At 40.9% G+C, this 15,543-nt stretch overlaps 1 protein-coding gene across 1 annotated transcript in view; it reads left to right on the forward strand.

Moving 5' to 3' along the window:
• The first annotated feature begins 5,115 nt into the window (after positions 1-5,115).
• KCTD8 (potassium channel tetramerization domain containing 8) overlaps positions 5,116-15,543 on the forward strand; it is a 92,957-nt gene continuing 82,529 nt past the window's right edge. Inside the window, exon 1 of the mRNA XM_032186675.1 lies at positions 5,116-6,031. Coding sequence (XP_032042566.1) covers positions 5,188-6,031 — 844 coding nt within the window. The 5' untranslated portion in view covers positions 5,116-5,187. The remainder of the gene's footprint in view (positions 6,032-15,543) is intronic.

Consider the following 15,543-nt stretch of genomic DNA (forward strand, 5'->3'; position numbering starts at 1 on the left):
AAACAACTCACTTCAGCCACAGAACAATGGAGCTGATTTAACAATGATAATCTTTGTAAATACTTTAAGGGAACATGTATGTTAACTGTTAGTGACTAAAACTTCCAGTCCTTGAGAAGCAAAACTTGCTAAATTCTTCTTGATTAACATGACTGAAAAAAACTTCTCACCAACTTTTTTTTTTTTTTTCCCTGTGAATGTATAATCTTTGAAACATTAATAAACAGCAGGTACATTTCAAAATGCATCTTACATTAGAGCAATCAATTACTACAGACTGTAAAGAAGAAAGTTCCCACATTCTCAGAATCAAGTGTGCAGATTAGTTTCTCCTGATTTCAGTCCCAGCGGTACAACTAAATAATCTATAATACTCATTTAAATGTATGAAATGTTGTGTACACTCGCAGTGCTGTTTAGGTCCTGAATGTACAAATTCCCACAGTACTAAGTTTACATGTGTGCTTCTGCTTAACTCTGAGAATTAATCACATGAATAAAATTATTTCTAAAGTCTTGTATGACAGAGCTCTAATCGTTTTGGAATAATGAAACATTACATAGAAATACTTCTAAGGTTATAAAAGATGGATTCAGGACTAGAAGGAAAATGTAGTAAGGAGAAGACCCAAGAAGAAGCAAATACAATACATATACTGAATTGACCGTTGTTAGATGAAGGGAAATGTGACAAGCTCATAGTCTTTAGGAAAAAAAAAAAAAAAGACAACAACAACACAAAAAAAGCAACAACCATTTCTTTGAAATGTTGCATTCTTGTCAACACAGAACAAGAAAGATGTACAACTTCTTAATACAAATATATTAATAACCAGAAAAATTACAGAAATTATAACAAAAAGAGGAGAGAACCATGAAAGTGGCCAATTCTTTTTGGGCTTACTGAGTGAGAAATCCGATTCTGCTGGCAGTTTGTCACACTCTTGTCTACAATTTTAATGTCATTTTTTGGAGGCTGATGAGTTCTTGAAAGACAACATAATCATCCTAAATGCTTATCAGGTGATTTCTGTAATTATTATAGACCTTCTCATTGTAATTATCTGGAACTTTTTCTGATTGATACTCTTCCTGCCTGATCCTGAAATTCTGGACAGAGAAACAATTCCCTTTGACTTCACTGGAAATCTGCCAGAAGACTCTTCTTGCTAAAAAATAAAAAAAGTTCACTTAATTTATTCACTTACCGGGATTACAGAGTTTTCATAATTTTCTCTCTAAGAACCTCTGATTAAGCAGCCAATTTCATTGTTTGTTCTTCTCCTACATGTTATCCTCTACTTTGTTGTTCATTTTCACTAGGGGAATATGATGTATTTTGCAATTTAATTTGAAAAGTGCTTATGAATCTTTCATTTTGTATTATTCAACTATGTAAAAATAAGACTAACAGCAGAAACCACCATGGATAGTAATAGTGAAGTTATTTTTTTTAATTTTGTTTTTAAAAAATGTTGAAATGTATCTTTAAAATATGTGCTCTAATCTTAACTGTTGTCTGGGGACAAATCACTTGTGAAGGTAACTCTCACCTTCAGCACTCTTCTTCTCAGAAACCTTAAATATTTTATTTATTAGTTTTTAACCAAATACATTTTCATAACAGATTAGAGAAACTTTTTTTTTTTAATGTAAATAACTTGCCTTTTACAGGTGTAAAAAATTTACAGGTTTAAACCTTTATCAGTTCAAAAACTGACAGAGCAATAAGCCAAGTAAATGTGTTAGTCCCTAATATCCTGATTTCCATTTCAGAACCGAGCAGTCTGAGCAGCAGTAAATGCGTGCTTGTATCTATATGAATTTCTCATAAGGATAACCCAGTCGATCTGGATGATACAGTCTGGATGATCTCCCTGCCCCTCCTTTCTGTTACTTTCCCCTCTCAGCATGATTGTCACGGAGAAGTCTGGATTTATCATGTAGCCTGATCAGGCCAGCACCTGGAATGACTCCATGGCAGGAAGAACGTAAAAGAAGGTAAAAGGACGCTTTTTTTCTGAGGAATATGGTCTGCCTGTGTCTGCCCAGGCTGACTGCTTTTCCAGGGGCTGTTGTTGCTGTCTGTTGCTTGCACCAGTGTGCCTACCTAAGGTGAATCTCAAAGAGAAATTCTTGCCTATATGAGGTCTTCTGCCCTATCTTAAAATGCTCCCCAAAATCACTTTCTTGATTTCACCTGCATCTTTTTTTCCCTCTCTGCTTTAGGAATCAAACACCACCACCCATTTAAAGCATAAGGAAATTTACTTATGTACTTGCACGTTTACTTGTTTCTGTTGAACTGGGCTCAGGCTTCACCCACATGGCATTGAAGGACATTGTTGGGACATACTATGTAAGGAAGAAGAGGCTTCTTATTCTATAGATTACAAATATGTTCTCTCTGCCCCATTCTCGTGAAAAATTATCTTTGCAATTTATATGAAGTTTGGTCATTGACCCAGACATATGCATTTTTGAGCACAGAATGTACTTATTCACAAAGGAAACCATAAGCTGACCAAATAATTGGCAGCATACAGGAGTTTAATGCAGAAGTGACAGCAAGAATTCAGTATGTTGATTTTTCCAGTGCTTCAGACAATGGCTGTTAAGCTTGGAAAAAATGAAGGACTCATTTTTCCTTCCTCCCCCCCCAATAATCTTGAGAAGAAATTTCTACTTTCCCTGAGTAATATGTTAACATTTGTTTTATGCATGACTTGTATGCAACCTGCCAAACTTGGGCAATCCTACATGGTAAATGATCTCACTCTAACATTTGTCAAGTTGCATATCCTTAGATTACGTACTTACAAACACAAGTCAGTAGAGAGAAAGTTTAACACAGTTGTGCTGTAGCCATGTGTTTCTGGAGATGAGAACGACAAGCATTTGTTTCCTTGCTAATGGCACTGTACTGGGTATGGTAGCAGCTCAGTGCCATTCATCGGTGTAATGCTGCAACATCACAGTCATGCAGTGCTCTGACACAAGTTGTCTTAGACACGGACAAATTATTATTCCATACTACACATAAGAGGGCAGGTATGAAATCCGTCCTCTTAGAAATCAGCAGAAACTTTTCAACTGAATTCTCAAGGAGAAACCCTGCAGGCAAGAATAAGACAAGGAAACTCTCTTCTCTCATGCCTTAAGGATTTGCACCTAAAGAAATATGTGACAAAATGGTCAATAAACAATAATGCTCTACTTTCTTCTTGTCTAGCAGTTTGAATATTTTTTTTCTGACCTTCAAGAGCATTTCAAACAAATAACCAAAGAGAAAGCTTAATTGTGGCTTAATTTCTTACAGTCATCCGTTTTCAAAACTATTCATCAGTTTCGGTGTGTGGTCAAGAAGAGGCACTAATGGTGTCTTTTCTGTACATTTATTCTTTATAACAATCTCTTCCAGACCCAAGTAATTTTTAAGTTTGAAGCATAGCATAACCTAGTTTTCTTGAAGTCTTCTCTCAGTCTTTCCAACATTCCCCACCCAACGGATAGGTGAGATGCACCTCCCCTAAAATTAACCATGTGAAAGTTGGGAATGCTCTCTAAACATTAGACGTAGCATTTGTTGACAGCAAATGGAGGGAGATGGTAGCACCGTAGACTGATTCATCCCATGTCGAAAGACGTACCTAAGGCAGATGGGATGAAGTGCTGGAGAGATATCTGTGCTAGTGCATTAAAAGAAGTTCTCTCTAAATAGGTTGAGGAACATGACTGAGCTTCTGGTGACTGCTGAAGGAAACAACTTCTTCACCAGCACCTTCTAGTGAGTAGGTGAGAGACTGCAACTGTACCTGTGAATGGATGTGTTCTGAAGACTGAAGTGTGACCATTATTTAACTTATGAACAAACTGGGCTACTGCATCTATATGGTATAATTAAGGCTTGAATTCTTAACTTTTAAGGAATCATAAAAAATTAGTGTTGCCATGAAGTACCCAGCAAGACAGAGTCACACTTAGATCTGGCACTAGTAGTTTGAGAAATCCTGTCTGTTTTAGGCCTTAGTTTCTACTGGCAAGAGCAATCACACGTCTCTCTTCCAGTACATGGGCACAAGTCTGCACTCTAGTGCGTTCCAGCAGCACAGACTGAAAGTACATGCATCAGAAATCTGGATGCAGGTGAGCTGTGGCTCCAGCTAAGAACAAATAAATAAAAATTAAAAAACCCACTCTATAGATAGAGTACAAATGTAGTTGTTACACAGCCAACAATCCAGATGGTGATGTGTTTCAAGACAAAATCTGCGTTTGGCATCTGGATCCTGGTGGCAGCTGAGTTTCTTTTCTGCTTTGAATCACCCCAATTCTGTTGTGAAGCAAGAGAGTATGTTGAGCTTCTACCACAGTGCTCTGAAAATCAAGACCCCAGCACGCTGTGCCCCAGCGAAGCAGCAGCACGATGCATGCAGCGTTTGCGTGCCAACACGGCCTGTCAGAGCCATACCACTGGCACGGCTGAATACCCGTTTCTTTGATGCCCTCAATTAAATTCCTCCCCTTCCCTCGCGGTGAAGGCGTGCTGATTATACGCTGAAATATGTTGTCATATGCACCCTGCTGGATGCTACTTTTGGACGGACCACCGTCATTCTGGCTGTGAAACTCTGCAAGCGCCGAGCGGCGCGGCAGCGTATGGGAGACAGAAGGATCTGGGGGAGAGGTTGAGAGGTTTTTAAGCGGGAGGAACAAAGAAATAAATAAAAATAATCCGAAGCGAACCAAAAAAGCCACCCAGCAGCCGAGGCGAAGGGGAGGAGCCGGGCTAGGGGCTTGGCTCTCCCCTGGGCCGTGCTTGGCAGCGCTTCGCCAAGTGCCAGCCGGCTGCGGGGGCTGCTCGGCCGCGGGGACAGGGCTGCTGCGAGCCCCGCGCCGCCGGGCGGGGCCGGACCGGGCGGGGCCGGGCAGGGGAGGGCCAGGCAGGGCCGTCCCGGCGGCGGGGCAGCGAGGGGGCGCCGCGGGGCAGGTGAGGGCCGGCGCCGCGCCCCGCGGCGGAGCTGGAGAGCGGCGGCTCCGTCCAGGCGCTTCCGGGCGCGGCGGGGAAGGAGGAGGGGTGGGGTGGGTGGAGGGAGGGAGGCAGGCAGGGAGGGAGGGAAGGAGGGAGGCCGCCTTTTTTAGGAGGGAGACCCTCCTTCGCGGCCGCCCGCCCGCCCGCTCGCAGCCATGGCTTTGAAGGAGGCGGGCGGCAGCATCCTGCCCATCAGCGACATGGTGTCGGGGCCGTCGGGCTCGCCGTTCCCCGAGGTGGTGGAGCTGAACGTGGGGGGCCAGGTGTACGTGACGAGGCACTCCACGCTGCTCAGTGTCCCGGACAGCACGCTAGCCACCATGTTCTCGCCCTGCCGGGGCGGCCCGGCGGCGGCCCGGCAGCTGCCCAGGGACAGCCGGGCGCGCTTCTTCATCGACCGCGACGGCTTCCTCTTCAGGTACGTGCTGGATTACTTGCGGGACAAGCAGCTGGCGCTGCCCGAGCACTTCCCCGAGAAGGAGCGGCTCCTGCGGGAGGCCGAGTACTTCCAGCTGGGCGACCTGGTGAAGCTGCTGTCGCCCAAGGTCACCAAGCAGAGCTCGCTCAACGACGAGGGCTGCCAGAGCGACCTGGAGGACAGCAACTCGCAGGGCAGCAGCGACCGGCTGCAGCGGGCGGCGCTGGACAAGCGCTCGGGCTTCCTCACCGTGGGCTACCGCGGCTCCTACACCACGGTGCGGGACAACCAGGCGGACGCCAAGTTCCGCCGCGTCGCCCGCATCATGGTGTGCGGCAGGATCGCCCTGGCCAAGGAGGTCTTCGGCGAGACCCTGAACGAGAGCCGCGACCCCGACCGCCCCCCCGAGAAGTACACCTCCCGCTTCTACCTCAAGTTCACCTACCTGGAGCAAGCCTTCGACCGGCTCTCCGAGGCGGGCTTCCACATGGTGGCTTGCAACTCCACCGGCACCGCCGCCTTCATCAACCAGTACAGGGACGACAAGATCTGGAGCAGCTACACCGAGTACATCTTCTTCAGTAAGTGCTGCCCCCGGGGTGGGTGCGCAGCGGTGTCTGCTTAAATCTGCCTCCCCACTACCCTGAATAAAAAACAAAAGCACCTTGTTGCCCCCAACCCCTTAAAAATACCCTTAAAAACACCTTGTTGTCCCGCAGCAACGTGCAGGTGGGGGAAAAAGGGGGCTGCGACCCCTCTTTAAGCATTGTCACTGCCACAGTACTTTGTGTAGGGGGGGAGCCCGGGGATGCCTGATGTCTCTGGAGTGCCGACGGGAGCAGTTCCTTCCCTCCCCCCCCCCCAAGACCCAGTTGGAGAAATCGGGGCTGTTTGCACCTTTTAGTAGGAAGTGAATGCACCCCGGGGAGGAGCAGCCCCCTTGCCCCGTGCCGGGGTCTCCCCCAGGGGCATCGCGGCGGGTCCCAGTGCTGGCTGTGCCGCTCCATGGTGTGGGGACTGCGCCGCTGGAGCTGGGAGAGAGGAAGGGTTTTTAATATTTCATTACAACATCGCCTTCAGCTCTCGTTAGCTGCGGAGTAAGCACGCTGCTGGCAGCGGGTGCGCTCCTGGTGAGGGCAGCGAGGGCAGAGCCACGTCCTGGGGAACAAGAAGGAGCCTGGCTCAAAGGGAGGAAAAAACCCAAATGCATACACAAAAGCTCTGTGGTGTGTACACAGCTCTTAAGTAACTCTGCTTGTTGGCTCTGCTTAGCCTTAAAGGTTGCGGGTCACTCGCAAATAGGGGAATCAAGTGATGGAGAATGCTGTGTTTCTATCTTGCAAAGTACTCAGCCCTCTGTAGAGCAGGGGTTTGGACTGCTGAAACAGCAGCTGGATGGAAAACACCAGCCCTTGGCAGAGATTTGTATCTGAAAGGCAGAGGTTAGCCTTAAACCTTACTGGTGTGTTTGGGGAGTTAAGAGAGCCCTGCTGTTCTCCATCCCCTGTCTTGTTCCTTCTACCTTTGTGTGGTCTCCTGCTGCCTGAGGGCAGGAGGAGAGCTTTTGTTGAGCATCTATCTATCTGTCCCTGGGTGGCATACACAACCCCAAACCTCACCAGGAGTGCGGCTAAACAGAAGCAACCTGTTTTGTGTGCAAAACCAGACTTGGGCACAGGATTTAGTAGAGGAGGGAGATGTGAATGGCTTTCTTTTCGGAAGAGAAATTCATTCAATAGTTCGATGATATTTAGGTGGTGACCACTCTTTGGTGAACAAACTTCAGTTCTTCAGTATTCAAAACTGTATTAAAACAGCTTTTGAAGATTCGTTATGTAACCCATCAAGCTGGTCATATCTGATTAGGAGATGTAAAAACTGAGTTGTCAGAGGGGCTTTACTTTCTTCTGTGTGGACTTAATCATGTAAAATATGTGTTAATTAATTTTCCTTTCTGAAAAAGAGGGACCTAATTTTCGAAATAGTAGAAATTCCTTACTGTTGTTATCAAGACTATGAAATAGCCTATTCTGTTTGCTCAGACATAGATTTTTTGGGTGCCTAATTATTTGTGTGCATTTGTGATGCTTACAATGTTTTGGATTCTTTTGTGTGTGTGTTATGATGAGGTTGCTGTATAGAACAGTGCTCTAATTCAGATCAGCATTCCAAATTAATCCCCAGTGTAATGCCACTGATTTATGTGGAATCATGCCAGGGATGAATTAGATGTCGTACACCACAATTTCTTTTTATTTATTTTTTTGGCTTCCAGTTTATCGTGTTATAACAAGTAAAACAGGTAGTTAATTACTTAATTTGATAATTGAAAACTTCAGTTTTTGCCTAATATTATTATTTACCCCTACTCTTGGTTGCAAACAATGGCTGAGCTAAAGTAGGCTTAAAAGAAGGGGAATAGGTTTTATTTTTCGTAGCTTAGTTTGGCAACCTCTGCTTAATGTAATTTTATAAATTTCTGTATGATTATGTGATAGATTCTTCCAAAACGTAGCAATGCTGAGATAACTTTAAAAAATAAACAAAGAAAAAAAAATCCAAATAAGAAGAGAAACAGGCAGAGCACGATGTCTGAAGTAATGCCTTAGGGATTATTTTTCTTTTTAACTGACTTAAATGTCCAGTTGATGGAGATCTCTGATAAAACAATGCTTTATAATGGAGGGCTCTGGGTGGATTGGGTGCTTTCTGTAGTTTCTGTCTCCTGCATAAGAACCCACTGAAGGGACAGCAAACCTTAAAAGCCTGCCCTGCTGCTATATACCAGGGGGGAGAAGACTGATCAAAGTTACTGGCTGTGGTCTCTCCAAGACCATTTGCCAGGACCATATTTGTTTATTTGCTCACATAAACACAGCTTTGTACACATCATGAGCACCTGCTACCAGCAGCTATATTAGTTGTTGGTTTGTAATTCTATAGCAGCCACACAGTTTTCTCTCTAACTGTTTCTCCAGAGGACTTGTGGACAATTCTGGAGGTGTGGAAAAATACATGAGGATATACACATTGTAGCCATTGCCTTAGATCAGGACAAGCTGAATGAGTTTCTTCCCAAGCTACTAAGGAACATTTGAAGGCCAAAGGTGGCCTTTAGTCTCTGCTTGGGGAAATGGATTTCAGGTCTGTTTCTAGTATATCTCTATCTTCTGTATTTTGAATTAAAAAAACAATCTCACTTTTTAAGAAAATAAATTCCACTTTTTGAAATGTTGTGGCAGATGAAATTCACTTTGGGTACTAAACATAATTTAGTTAGTTTTTAGATTGCTTAGTATCAGTGGATGGATTAGTTGATTCAACTCTGACTCAAGAACCAGGGGTTGTTTGAGATGATCCTTCAGACTTTGGTAACATGTCCTGACACATAGAGAGATGCGCTTTCTTAGCATGCATAATTCTTTAAAAAAAAAAAAATATATATATATATATATTATTTGCCTCCAGTGGTGTGCAAACTATCACCTATGCAGGGACTGCTTCATTTGTCTCCACAATTACTACATATTGATGGCTCATTTCTGGAAAGTGCTCAACAGATCTGTTCCATGTATCTATTACAAACTCTCTCTCCTAATGGCTGATAAAATTGGTAGCTTTTAATGTGGTATTGAAAGGGCTCTACTAGAGTGCATCACTTTTCATTTTTTTTCTCCCCCAATAGCTCAGCTCTGAGCTATACTTGCTCAGATCCTGAAGACTAACTAGGGCTATTAAAGCTTACAGACCTTAGCCCATGAGAGAGTGATTTGGTCCTGTTAATACAGTGTGAAACATGTCTGCAGTTTGGGAAAGAGGCTCAAGCTCTTTTGCTGCATTAGTTTCAGGCCATCATGTGGACCACTGTTTAGTTAATTACCTGTTGGTAATAGTCCTCACAAAAGTTCCATGTAGGTGGAGATGGGAGACCAGAAGCAAGGAGACCGTACTTCACATGGCTGCAGACAACTTAGCAAGCCCTCTGTTAGTAGGTCTCTTTGTAAGGATTTTGTGTAATTTACATTTTTAAGCTTTTCTTTTGTACTTCACTGTATCTCTTGGTGCTATTGTGTAATGTAGAATTGCCAGTGCGTGCTATTACTATATATTTTTTTTTCTTCTGTAGAATCTAATTGGTCTTAATGGATTTTACATTTAACATCTGCTACACAATCTGACTTATGGGTGTTGAGAGCATCATGCTCAGCTGGAAGCTATCCACTCTGAATTGACATGGATACTGTAAGAAGACAGTAATATTTCATGAAAAAAATGTTGTATTCTGTTTCAGTATCCCTGTTTCACGTGACATTTTGTTTCCGTGCCTATTTTTATTCGTAATGGGTGACACTTGAGTGAATTTATGGCACTTATTTTCTGCTTGGTCACAGTATGCAGAGATTACACTGGTTTCTGTGGAAATTGTCATAAACAAGTGTTAATAATTTCATAATCAGTAGGGGAATAATCTGTTGGAAGCAATTAAAAAAAAAAACAAAAAACAACACTCACCCCCAAAACAAACAAGTAAACAAAATACCATACCAACACCTCATTGTTTGGATCTTTGTAATACAGAGGAGAAGAAAACAGAAGGTGATAATTGAAACATGGTGAAAAAACATAAGTGAAATAGATTGAGATGTTAATTGTTCTGTAAATGCCAAATCCAGTTCATCATCCCACTGGGATAGCTAGGGGGTGGTGTGTTGGCAGGTAACCCTAAACTGCTCTGAGGGAACAGTGTAAGGAGATCCATTCTGTGGGTGGTTTCTGTGGCAATGCCAAGCTGCTCTTCATCCATCACTATTTATTTGGTAGTGTTTTTGCTACATGGAGTGTCTTGGGATACTCTTTTCAACTAACCTTTTTACGTATGCGATGTATACCTAGAAATTACTAGGCTTAGAAGAGAAAGGAGACTAAACCAAAAGTAAAATAAGGATATTGCTTCTCTGTGGAATGTTAAGGTGGGCTATTTTTTTCTGAGCCTGAATCGGAGTCTCAAATATTTGAGGGGTATTCTTGGTGGATTTGATCCATCATGTCTCCCTGCATCACAGGTGTGATGTAGGAAAGCTTTAGATTTCTGACAGTATCAGAATCTAGAAATGTTGGTCACTATTGTGTGAAGCTCTTTAAAATTTAAGAGTGATTTTGTAAGTTGTGACTTTGGCAAATTGACATAAAACTTCATGATGATCTGTTTATTAGTCCAGTTAACTCTAATATTGTTTAAAAATATAAGCGTAATAGGATATGCTTTGTCTTGTCATCTTCCAAAATGCACGTCACTGAACATAAAAGGATGAATCAAAGCATACAGTCATAAATCACTATTATGAAAATATTTTCCTTATGCCACCACTTGACATAGTGAAATAATCTAGGCTACTGAAATTGGTGTTCTAATTTCAGTCATCATTTCAATCTACAGACTCAATTTCAGGGACTGATTTTTTTTTTTTTTTAAAGATGCGAAATTAAAAAGGAATTAGAACAAATTCTTCTTTTCAATAAATAATGAAAACCAGAGTTTCTCTACAGCTAGTGTGTGAAGACACTGCTCTAAAAATGATACTGGGAACCTTTTGATTTTCTTAAATTCAAGTAGAAGTATGCAAGACTCAATACAATGATTTATGATTGAACTTGAATCATTACATCCACATTCTGCTCTTACTAAAATAAAGTTATATGTTTAAGTACTGTATAACCACTTTAATGTGTGGAGCTGGGGATTGGGACTGTTGCACCGTATTTTAAAAGGAAAATTGGAGATTATCAGAGGAAACATCTGTCCTGGTATTATATACTAGGATCACTATTAGATGAGTAACAGATTCATTGATACAAGCAGCTGTTATTTCTGGTATTCAGAAATGGAAATATACTTTTTTTGATAACTATTCCAGACTTACACTTCTTATGCATTGCTTGGGAATGAAGTTACAATGTTGGAGAAGCTGACTTTGCTGGTTTCCTAATATTTTGCAGGAAAACTGCTTCTTGGTGTCAGATCACTTCATGCATTTTCAAGGATTTATGACAGTGGTTGCAGGGAAACATTTACATTCTGACAGTGGAATGAGCAAATCATATCTTATTTTTTTCCTTTATTGTCAACATGAATTTCTAGTTATCTACTGTTCAAGTGCAGAATTTGTGTGCAAAAGTTTTTCACAGTATACCGTTCCAACATCGTGATTTAAAATTAAAACATTACTGCTAATAAAATATATTTTGAAACATATTTGCTTTCACAGTGTGATATGGCTGGTAATTTCACTGCTGCTTTTCTCCTTTGCAGCAAATACGGAATTCATTATGCTGTGATGAGAATTTGTGTGGTGTGCAAAAATTCACTGAGTGCTGCACAAAGAGGGAGCTCAACAATACTCATGTTATCCTCTTTCTGCCACAGTTCTGCATTTAAACATATTTCCCTAGAAATGAAAAGCCTGTCAGCCAACTCTCAAAGATAAAATGTTATGGGTGTGAGGAAAGACTGAAGTGGTTTCTACTAACCTAAGCCTAAGAAGGGCACTCTTCACCCATCATGATGATGTTCACCCAGCTGAACATCATCATGACCTGAACAAACCATCCAGAAATAATCAGTCACATTTTGGTGTGCTATCTGTTTAAGGGTGAGGTTTTTGCTGAGGAAGGTCCCTAGGACAAAGAAGGAAAGTATGGAGGGTGGTATACATGCATTTCACTTCTGTGGGGTGGCCAGGACCAACATGGTGCCTGGTACAGCTCCCAGCCAGCATTGCTCTGTGTTCTCTCAGCAGCTAGGCACATTCTTGGTGTCACTGTAGGAGATGTGAATAACATGCCCTCCATTTTCTATCTCCGCTTTTGGATTACTCTACTGCCAGAGTCATGTAAGTTGTCCAAGGTCACACTTACAGAGCTTTTCTACACTATGGGCTGATTATTTGGTTGGGGGTTGTTTGACTTGATATAATTGTTGAGGAAAGCTGGAGTCACGATACCAGATAACATCTTTACTTGGCAAGCAGGTATTGATATTTTTGTATTTGAGGATGACTTTATTTCATTTCTCATCGCTAGACTTTTCTTACTTAAAGTGGCAGGAATAGTAATGGCACTCTCAAATCATGGCTCTTAAATTGAGCCACAAGCCCAATGGAAAATCCTTTAAAAAAAATTACCTGGCAAAACTTCATTTTTCTTTAGCAAATCAAATGCTTCATGATGGATTTCCTGGGGAGGTTGTTCACTCTAGCTTGATAAAACTGCATGTTCTCTTTGAGAAGGGGTAATTTATATTCTAATTAAAGTTCATATATTAACTAAATGTTAGGAGAAAAAAGTGCCAGGTCTGAAATGAAATTATCATTCTCAGTAGAGTTTAAGTACATCTCTTTAATTATTTTGTATTACTTCTATTCTTTTATTTTTAAATCAGTAATGACCTTTGTATATTTAGCTTTTGCCTCATACACATTAAGGATTGCTCAGGTTTGTGTTTTTTTTTTTTTTTTTTTTTTTTTTTTTTTTTTTTTTTTTTAACCTAAATGGGATTAGTCATAAACAGCATGTGAAACTCACACTCCAGCCCCATTCACAGCTGCAAGATAGACCTTCACTGGGACTAAAGCACCAAATTGCCTTGCACTAGTCTTTCACATCAAAGTGAAATTAAAACTACGTGAGTAATTATTTAGTGTCATAATTGTTCCTAGTACACAAAATCCTGGCAGGAGGCAAGCAAGGAGGATTTATAATTTTCATGGCACTTGTAAAAGAATTGAATGCAACCATTCAATTTTGGTTGCATTTTATCAGAATGTGATACCAAAACTTATGTTTGTTACATTTTAACAGTTGAGTTTCAGAAGACATTTAAATGAAAGTGTGCATCTAGCTGCAAGGTGTCATTCCATTTATGTAATCACATCTCTAAATCTTCTCAGGACTTCACCACACATGTAACACAGTGGTGTCGATAAATGTTTCACGTTTTTAGTGATGAATACAATGGTTTGAAAATGTTTAAGCAAATATTATTTCATATTTATGGTATGACTTCTGTCTTGGTACTGTCTTTCCAAGGTTGTGAGCAATGTGTTTATCCATTCTTTACCCTATGGGTGCCAGACAGGCCATAAGCAGTGGGAGGACTGTTCAGCTCTGGCTAATACAGTGATTCATTCATCATCATCATTTCGCCTGGTCAAAATTCAGTTGTTCCCTTTCTCATTGTTCTCATATTCCTGAACTCTATTGCAGGGGCTCTGAGTAAAGGAGGCGAAGAGACAGGAGCCACTGCCTCAGGGGATTGCCACTGCCTCCAGGCAGCTTCTGCTGCCTCTGGGCTGTGTGTGCTTGTCAGGTTTGCTTTGTAGTGCTCCTGTACGCTGTGCCCGACCTCTTTTCTGTTTCCATGATATGCTCTTAGTGAATAAGGAAAACCAGAATGGATTATAGAGTAAAAAAGTAATAGAAATTCCTTTTGAAGGGGCTTCTGCAACACTTTTACAACACTATGAATAAATCCAGAGACAAACAACTCAATCCAAAGTGCAAGTACATACAGCAAGAGTAACTAATGCATAGAAGTAGATATGCTGCATGTTTCCTTTGGGGGAAAAGGAGAGGGATGAAGAACTAAAAAGAAATCAACACTGTCATTATTTTTTATTAATGAAATTAAATATTCCAGGTTTTCATTTAGCATGCATTTAGTCTTACTGTACATAATATATAGAGATATTCTCTTTGCATTAGCACAAAGATGTGATTCAGAAACGAAATCAGGCAATATATTATTTATTTGTTAAAACCTTCAGATGTGTTTTGTATCTTTTCTTCTTCATCCTCACTGGGAATTACTCTTTAGTAGTATTAACAAATACTCCCAGAGAGAGAGGAGTTGGTGCTCAGGGACTCTTGTCACATTTTGTTGTAAACAGACTTCTGCAACATAGGTTAATAGTGAAATTGTTGTGTATATACATCTTTGAACAAGGATATTCATAGGTTATTTCAAGGTTTATAACTACGTAAGCATATTCCATGGAAGTTATTAAAGTGTGCTATCATTACAGAGGCTTTTAACCAGTAAATATTTTGTTGGATATCTGTAAAGCGTTTTATATTTGTTAAATAAGAAGAAGAAATTTATGTCTAAATTCTAATGCAAGCATGTCTATATGCATATAGGTATGTGTATCATGTATACATACATGGTTAGTGATACTCAGAGGTATATAATCTGGCAATATTGTTCATGATTCAAAGTTTTTTTTCCCAGCAGAGTTAGCAAGCTCCTTTCTTTATTCAGATTACTAATGAAATACCCATGTCCATCCTATCTGATGGTCACAGTTTAAGGTACAAAAGAATTAAAGTGGACATGTGCAGTATGATTTTAAATGCTCAAACACAAGGCATTCTTATCCTTTTGCACAAATAAGCAATTTCCCAGAATAAACGAACTTATTGAGAGGAAGAATTTTCATTTGGAAGATCTGGACACTTTTCCTTGTCTTGATTTCATTTACTTACTTGGTGGCAAGCTGTATATGAAAAAACAACTGTACGTGGGCTCAGTGGATACTAAGTCACTTAGTAAAAGTAGAATTTATTTATTTTTTAATTTTTCCCCCGTCCTGGAGAGATGTAAGAGTCTCTAGGGCTGATTTTCATTTTTTGTTTGACGTACATATATCCAGAGGATGTTCATTAAACATTTCCACCTTTGGCTGTTTGCTGCTTACTTCCATATTTGCTTCTCATCTTAGACTTGCTCATCTTTTTTTCTATTTGTCTTTTTCTCTCCTTCCCCCATGCTTTGCATATTTCCTTCATCTTTCTGTTTAGCTAATTGCCTCAATTCCACCACTTGCTCCAGAACTGGAGATCTAAAGTTTTCATGTAGATTTCTTACCCTGCTCTGAGTAGGCTGGATACAAGTTACATCAAGATGAAAGTTTGGTAGTGGTATGCACTGGTCCATGTATTTAAACTATTATGCCTTATTGACAGGACATGCAAGTTTGGTTTTGTTTTCCAACTATATCTAGTTTCAGTGAAAAAACATGGGCTTAGCTAAAGATTT

Source organism: Aythya fuligula, chromosome 4, assembly GCF_009819795.1.
Source record: "Aythya fuligula isolate bAytFul2 chromosome 4, bAytFul2.pri, whole genome shotgun sequence".
NCBI lineage: Eukaryota > Metazoa > Chordata > Aves > Anseriformes > Anatidae > Aythya > Aythya fuligula.